This window comes from Buceros rhinoceros, unplaced genomic scaffold, assembly GCF_000710305.1.
Source record: "Buceros rhinoceros silvestris isolate BGI_N320 unplaced genomic scaffold, ASM71030v1 scaffold21570, whole genome shotgun sequence".
NCBI classification, from domain to species: Eukaryota; Metazoa; Chordata; class Aves; order Bucerotiformes; family Bucerotidae; genus Buceros; species Buceros rhinoceros.
The window spans coordinates 20,036-28,152 of NW_010391582.1; the positions used below are offsets into that span (position 1 = coordinate 20,036).

At 54.3% G+C, this 8,117-nt stretch overlaps 1 protein-coding gene across 1 annotated transcript in view; it reads right to left on the reverse strand.

The window, feature by feature from the left end:
- The window catches only part of FAM179B (family with sequence similarity 179, member B), a gene marked incomplete at both ends in the record, with an annotated part of 28,047 nt that overhangs the window by 19,502 nt on the left and 428 nt on the right, over window positions 1-8,117 (reverse strand). Inside the window, one exon of the mRNA XM_010142429.1 lies at window positions 7,373-8,117. This exon is cut by the window's right edge and continues 42 nt beyond it. Within this exon, the coding sequence (XP_010140731.1) occupies window positions 7,373-8,117 (745 nt within the window). The remainder of the gene's footprint in view (window positions 1-7,372) is intronic.

The window sequence follows — 8,117 nt, forward strand, 5'->3', positions numbered from 1 at the left end:
AGTGCACAGCCCTTTCCTGTGCCAACAGCAGAATCCCCCTGTAACACTGTCACCCAGACCCCACCGCAGCCCAGCCCTGCTGTGGGCACTGTGGAGGCTGCCCCAGAATCCTGGGTCAGTTTTGTCCCCTCACTGCCAGAAGGACACTGAGGGGCTGGAGCATGTCCAGAGCAGGACAGTGGAGCTGGGGCAGGGTCTGGAGCACAATGCGCTGAGGAGCGGCTGAGGGACCTGGGGGGGCTGAGCCTGGAGCAAAGGAGGCTCCGGGGAGACCTTCTGGCTCTGACAGCTCCCTGACAGGAGGGTGCAGCGAGGGGGGGTCCGTCTCTTCTCCCCAGGAACAAGCAACAGTGTCACGTTAAGGCTAAAACTCTCCTTCACTCCACATCCTGGTTGTGTGAGAGGAGAATTTGCAGCCCAGCACACACACAGTGTGTTCAGCTATAAAAATCTGTGTTTTGTAATTGCGCTGAAGAGCTCAGTTCACTGGGGAGATGGATTCTCAAACTGGGAACAAAACCTCCTGCAGTGTGGACCTGCAGCTCTCCATGGGTCCGTAGCTCAATTATCTCCCCAGTTCACAGCTGGGCCCACACCACGCACATTGTGTTCAACAGGGAGAAACCGCTCAGCAGCAAACTGCCTGTACAGCCGGCACAGCCCAGGCGATGGCAGCGCCCACCACAGCCAGCTGGCAGGGCTGCAGAGGGCCCTGTGCACCCTGTGAACCTCGTGGTCACCTCACAGAATATGGTGCCTTAGGAGCTCTGGGCCAAATACACAGCAGCAAAATGCTCTGGACTGGCGTTGGTTTAATATTGTAATGGGATTCTGCAAAAGCATCACGAAATAAAGCACAGGCCGCTCTTGGCACAGTCATGAGATGAGTCACATGACTACAAGTGTACACTAATTGTCTTTAAATCGTTACAACATTCACTTCGTCACACAGTATCTTAAAAATACGATTGTTCATGCTTATGGAATAGACACAAAACCTCAGGAGTTTCAGTGGAACCTTCAGGTCCCTCGAAGTGCAGAAGGTTGACGACACGTGAGCACCATGCAGACCAGCCAAGAGAAATTCCATCTCCAGACCCGCCAGCGAGACCCCCCCTTGAAAAAATCAGCTTCACAACTCAAACTTTTAAATAACCTATGTGTAATCCTTGTCCCTCTCAGACTGTCCCCCTTTACCAATGAAAAACCCAGCTCACACCCGGTACCTGTCAGCAGTGAATAAAGCAGTGAAGCAGCAACACGCCCGTGTTTCCTCCCAGCGCTGTAAAACCCGAGTTCCCAGAGGACCAGCCGCTCCTCCCGGCACCGAGCACCAGGGCACACAGCCACGGGGACACAGGCTCCGAACGGAACGGCCGCCCTGCTCCTGGCAGGGCTTGTGTGGTTAAAACGGCCACAATTCTGTCTGTCCTTACAAAACCGCACGCTCCAGGTCAGGGTGACAGGCTGCAGGCACACGGATAGGGTTAGTCATCCACAAAAGGAGTCAGAGCCTCCACGCTGAAGCATTTGAAGCAAACCCACCAAAATGCTCAAAACTATAAACCCGACATACAATCTCCTCCCTGAAAGCCAGTGCTAATGCAGGAGAGGACTTTTTAACGGCCCTCAGGGGTTAGACTTTCACTAAAACAACAGTTGCAGACAACTGCTTAAAGCGTGCACCAGCGAGGAGAGATGTGGGGAGCCTGGATGCCGAAGGGATCAGCTGAACCCCGGCTTTAACAGAAGGCAGCAGGAGGAATCCAGCAGGTAGGAAATGATTTGGTCACACCAGAGCAGGAAATACAGAGCTTTGCAAAGACTAATAAGCAAGTTCCAGCTGCAGCAAGGCTGACTCCAGTTGCAGCAGCAGCAGCACACTGTCCCGGCTTCATATCCCCCACGTTCCTAAGGGACACCACAAGAAAAAAACAGCAGCCAAACAAATGGGCGAGCTGGTGTGTTCCAGGGCATGACAAGAGGGGACAGAAGAGGAGATGAGGACTCAGCATCCCTGCCATCAGCTGGCTAGAAAACATCACTTCCAACGTACGTGTCTTCCAGAGCGTGAACAAACATACTCACAGCCTGTTTTTCCACAGAGACCAACAACGTATGCAGAAGGAGCAACCTGCACAACACTGGCAGGACTGTACAGCTTTGCTCAGTTGTTCCAGTCCCAGCTACAGCAACAAGTGTCTGCCTCCCAGTACGCAAACTGGAATTACAGCGACCATGACTTGGCTGGCCGTGGGCAGGCAGGGTGGTGGCAATCAGCGCAAACCTGAAACTGCCAGATTTTCCACGGAGGTGGAACATGGATCCTGGCAATGGGATTCCTCAAAGGGTTTCAGGTTCACTGAAATTCCACTAGTACCACCAGTGCCGGAAAACACCCAAATCCAGCCACCAAAAGAAATGTGAACACGGTTACCAAAGCAGAGCCCTTGAGTACCCTTGACCCCTGCTCCGCTCTAACACTTCCTCCCCAGCAGCAGCGGCATCAGGTAAGACAAAAGGTTCTGCTCTTCCAATACCATCCACAACAGGCTCCCAGGGCAGAGAGCAACAGCAGCACAGGAGTATCATGATACCTCCCCAAAATACCCTCCCAGCCTCCAGCACACCCACAGCTCACGTCCCAGAGACTGACACCTCAACTCCCAACAGAAGGACAGCTTCACCACGCAGCCCGGGCAGCCCCGCATCCTTTCACCCTCGCCATCGCTGCAGCAAACAAAGAGTGTTCGTGTCACAGCGCTCATCTCACAGATCACTTGAGAGCTCACCGAGGTCTTCAGCAAGTCCTGCTGTGAAGTTACCAGAGGGGTATGGAAACGGGGAATCCCTCGGGGATTGCCAAACCGTCGAACTGCACAAGGTTCAGGCACACGGTGTAACGTGACTTAAAACTGCAGCAAAATGTTCCAGTGCTCCTGCTCCCCCACAGGGCACTCGCTGTTTCCACAGCAGGTACAGGGACCCCCGACGGCATGTTTCTCAGAGGAGAAATGGTAACCCTTATCCTGCCGTGATCACTAGACACATTACTGGAGGTGGCCAGTCCGTCCTTCCCATTTCAGTGTGGCCGTGCAGTGAGTAGGGCCTACGGAAGCAGCAGTTAGTTATTTTAAAAGTGCTTTTGCAGCCCAGGCTGCAGAGTGAGAGCTTGAACTGGAGTTACAGACGATGGGAGCTCAGTGGGAATGGGGCACTGCCACAGCAGTGCTCTGAAACCCGTCTGTGTGGCCCCTGCCCAATGGCACAAGCCAGGGAAGCGCTGGGGATCGCAGTGTTTGGCCACAGCAGGTGACCTTCAAACCCAGCACCCAAAGAGCAGCAGGACCTGCCAAGTCCTGAAGAACACATGAACGTGAATTTCGGACTAGGATCTGGTCTGGTTCAGACTGGGAGTGAAGCGGGAATTCAGAAGAGGGTGGAGTCAAAGGTAGGGCCTGTCCTGTCCCTTGGCCAGATGTGTGCAGCTGCCAGGCACCGGAAGCACAGGTAACGATGCTTTATTTGACGAGCTCAGGTTCGGCTTTCAGAAAGAGAGCAACGTGGGAAGATGAGGTGCCGTGGAGAGCTGGTAAGCCGTGAGCTCTCCACCTCACTCATACTTCATCTGACGGGGTGGTCAGGTCGCCCTGCTGCGACCATCGGTTCACAGGTGGGTATGAAACAACTTCAGTTTCGAAGGACTTCAGAGGTTCCCGAGACACGTTCCATCAATAACCCAGTCTATCACCGCTGACTGAAGCTGCCTTGGTACAACCCCCTGAGGGCAATGTGCTTTATCTACACTGTATTTTTAGTGTAGATAAATTACATTAACTTACACATTAACTTACACATGTTTTACTTCCCATCTTATCTCATCAGGGAAGTCTAGACACGGCCTTGGACAATCACTGTGTAACACCACCGTAAAAACACTAGTAGAAAAACAACTTCAGACATTAAGCTAATTCCATGCATCCTTCCAGCCACAGAATGACCCCAAAAGTTAATTTTTAAGCAAATTCATTTTGAAGGAATGTCTGAATTAATAATTAATTTTTCACATTTACTTTAACGAGTCGACTACCCAAACGTTGTGTGCGATACCCCTCACTGAAAACAGTTCAGAAGAGGCACAGGGCTAACCTTCTTCTTCTCCGCTTTGACTCTAAAGGCCCCCAGGAAAAGAGCTTTATTTATGCAGCCTGTGGCAAACTATTGCACTGAACAAATGTCTTCAAGTAGAGGAAACGCTGTCCAAGTTCCCTCGTCCCAGTGAGCTGTATGTGAGAACACAGTCCACCTACTTGCAGCGAAGAACCACCAGCAAACACTGCACCGTGAATCACAAAGCCAGCTAAGACAATGTCCCCTGCCCAGGAGACCCAGGCTTGTCAGGCAGCTGGGATGGTGAGAGGAGCCAAAGGGTCGGGATACAAGACAGGGTGAGGCAGCGGTGAGCCTGCAGCAGCCAAATAAACCTTCCAGTACATAAAGCACCGTGTTGTTTAAATTCCCATGACAGAGACTGCGGGTCTAGCCAACAGGATCAGAGTCCCAAAGCCACTCACCTCATGCTGAGTGAGGTCCCTGCTCACAAGGACAGCTCTCTCGACTCCCCTGGCTGCGCTGACTGGTTCTCCACTGAGCTCGGGGCTGCTTACCCAGTCACCGTGTAGCTAAGTAAAATTAATCTCAGCTCAGCTGCTCCCTCACACACAGGGATGAGCAGCATTTGCCTCACCTCATAATAAAAAGGGTCCCTGACGTGCTGCTTTTCTCAGCAAAGTGTTCCCTTCCCGCGTGGCAGCTACGTTAAATCATGCTTTGGTCTCTCACAGGAGCACCGTCACAGCCAGACCTTCTCTTTACAGACACTGAAGTGAAAAGGAACCTTCAGAATCCCCAGGAACAAGTGACAGGACGAGAGGAAACGGCCTCAGGTTGGGCCAGGGGAGGTTCAGGTTGGACCTGAGGAACAATTTGTCTGCAAAAGGGTTGTCCAGGGCTGGCCCAGGCTGCCCAGGGCAGTGGTGGAGTCCCCATCCCTGAAGAGGTTTCCCAGCCGTGTGGATTGAAGTTATCAATCTGCTTTTACCACCTGAAATATGCCAGAAAACAACAGAAATGGAAGTGGGAGCAAACGGAACAGGTCAGAAAGCAGAGGGAAGAGACAGGGACAAACAGGGTCTCCAGGAGGCTCAGCACGCCTCACAAAGACAGCCCGTAGGTGCAAAACCCCAGTTCTTACTAAAATGGGTAGGAACGAAGTGCAACATCTGACGAGATACACAAGGATGGAACAACAGAGATGAGCACAACAGAATGTGTCCGACGTTACCTAACGGGAAGAGTCTTCCAAGGAGAGAAGCAGCAGCCTGTCATCGCACACCGGTTCTGCCCCACAGACAAGTGGGGTGGGGCAGGGACCAGCTGAGCGGATGGCAAACGTGCGCAGCCAGGCTGAGGGTCTCTCTCGTGTTGGGATGTACAGGCAGAGGGTAACCCGCTCACTCACACGAGAGCTTCCTGCAGGCTTGGAGAGTACACACCAACCCCAAAGCCCACTGATGCGACTGAGCACTCCGGACCCCGGCAGCGACGCCGTTTTTCATCCTGCCATTCTCAGGTGGGAGTTACAGCAGTGGAGTTCACACTAGACATATGAAAACACGCACAGCCTAACACCCTGTCACCGTGGTGGTATCAAGGGAGCTCCCCAGCAAAGCCAGTACCTCGGAGTCCCTGACTTGAAGCCGTGAACATGCAGCTGCTTCTGGAGGTCCAGCTCAAGCTCACGCCATTTCTAAACGCACTCTACACACATAACAAAGGGAAACCACAGACTGGCTAGCTGCTTTCTCTCCCTCTCTCCGGGGCTGGATGCTTTGGGTGCTCCCCCCGATTTACAGGGATAAATACAACCAGACGTACAAAACAGGTTAGGAAAAACCCGCAGAAGAAAGCCCTCTAACAGGGACCCTGAGAGAGAGCTGTCCCAGCCAGAGGGCCCTCCACCAGCCCAAGCAACAGGCAGGTTTGGGCTCTTGGCTTGGCCGGCTTTTCTTCAGCGCCTACAGAGAAACACAGACCCAGCAGGACAGGGCTCGATCTCCCTCGAGAAGGCTGGTAAGTCACCACTACTACAACTGGTACTAGTTATCCCTGAAAGGCTGCTGACAAAGAAAAGCCTCCCTGCTCTAGATGTGTCACCGCCACAGCCTGTTGTCCCGACTGTTGCTGCGTGCTGCAGGTAACCCAAGGGGAGCCTGTGGCCTGATCCATCACCGCAGGCAGAGCCGGGTCTCCACAGGGGCCTGGGTTAGGCCTACAAGGAGGCGAGCGCGTGTGCACACAGGCACGTACGTGAGCTTCAGGGGGTTTACACCTCATGTTTCCTTTTATTGAGGGACTTCACTACAGCCAGCCATCCCTCCGGAGCACTGCTCACCACCTCATCAGCCCTGCAACAAGCCACGAAGCAGCTAAGAACTAAGTTCTGAATACGTAAAGGTGGAAGTGAGGAAGCCTCTTCTACACAGCTTTCGACTTTGCAAAGGGATCTACTCAAACTCACTTGTTGGGGACCAAGTCAGGATAAATTAAACCCATCCAGTTAAAATAAAAAACCCCACAACAGAAACCACACACAGGTCCATGCCCAGGTCCTGACCGCGTGGATGGCACCCAAAGCAGTGTCACAGAGCAGAACCGCTGGCAGCGGAAAGGGACGGGACCCTTTCTCAAAGGCTGCTTCCCTCTGCAGCTGCCAGTGCGGTCACTACGTGGGGAAATCACTGAACTGTTATTCCAGCCTGACCTACATTTTCCCCAGTCAGATGAGACTGAGGGACCAGCACAGTGACGTTCAGCACACCCGGGATTTACCGCGGGGCAGCACGCGCGGAAGGGCCTGGCTCAGCCACGCTCCAGGGCTCTGCCGTCACAGCCGGGGCTGAAGGGATTCACCAGTTCTCCCATCAGACAGTCGGCACTCTCAGATCAAACACACAAACAGCTGCTCTGGAATCGTTTCCCACTCCTGCAGCCACTCCCTGCGCTCTCACTAGAGGTTGTCAGAGACAGATCACCAGGGCTAGACACAAGTGCTCACGGAGTCACCTAACTCCAGTGAAAGGTTATTTTGGGTGAGATGCTGCCTGGTTCCCAGTCGTGCTCATTCTCACATCAGGAGTTCTCACATTCGCTTTCCCCGACTGATGTACGTACAGAGATCCTTGCACACAAAACGTGAGCACTACTAGCCACAAACATCTGTCACTCAATAAGTGACAACCTCTGGCAACCTTCACCTCTCCCTCTGGAGCACTCTCCAGAGCAAAGGAGCGCAGCGAGCTGCAGCACATACCTGCTCCACGCCCTCTGTGACCAGCGTGGTGGCTCCCGGAGCACCGTCCCTCCCTCCAGCGCGCTCGCTCTCCCAGGGCAGTTTGTTCTTCCCTTTACCCGCACTCAGGACTCTCCTGGGACTCGATCCCTGATCAGCACATGCACCATGTGAGCGGGAGCTCTGCAGAGCGGCATCCTTTGTGCAACACCCGCCGTAGCTGTGAGCGCTCTGAGTCCTGATGCCCATCAACAGCCAGTCTGTGTCTGCGCCGGGGGGGAAGCAGGACCCCCTGTTATGACCCGATGATGGCAGGGGCACAGCGTACTCCACAAACCCTTGGTCCACAAGCTTCGGCAACATCTTCCTGGCCAGCCTGGCCTGCAACGCGTGCATCACCCCAGCCCCGTTGGCCTCCAGTTCCACAGCATCCACCGCCTGGAAGAGCAGGGTGGTCCTGCCCGGGCCCATGGCAGACGCCAGGACAGCAAATGCTTCCATGGCAGCGTGCCGGACCCTGCGCTTGCTGTCCACCAGCGCCAGGGACAGCCCAAAGGCCAGCTTGGCCAAGTCCAGCTCCTCGCTTGGGTAGGTGAGAAGGGCCACGATGCAGATGTTGACCGCCTCCTCGCGGACTCTGGAGTTCTTGTGCTGCAGGTATTCCCGCTGCAACAGCACGGCCAGCACCTGCTGCGGCCCCGCTGCCCTCATCAGCTGTCGGAGCAGTCGGCAGGTCTCCTGCCGGATGGCCAGCTTGGTGTCCCCC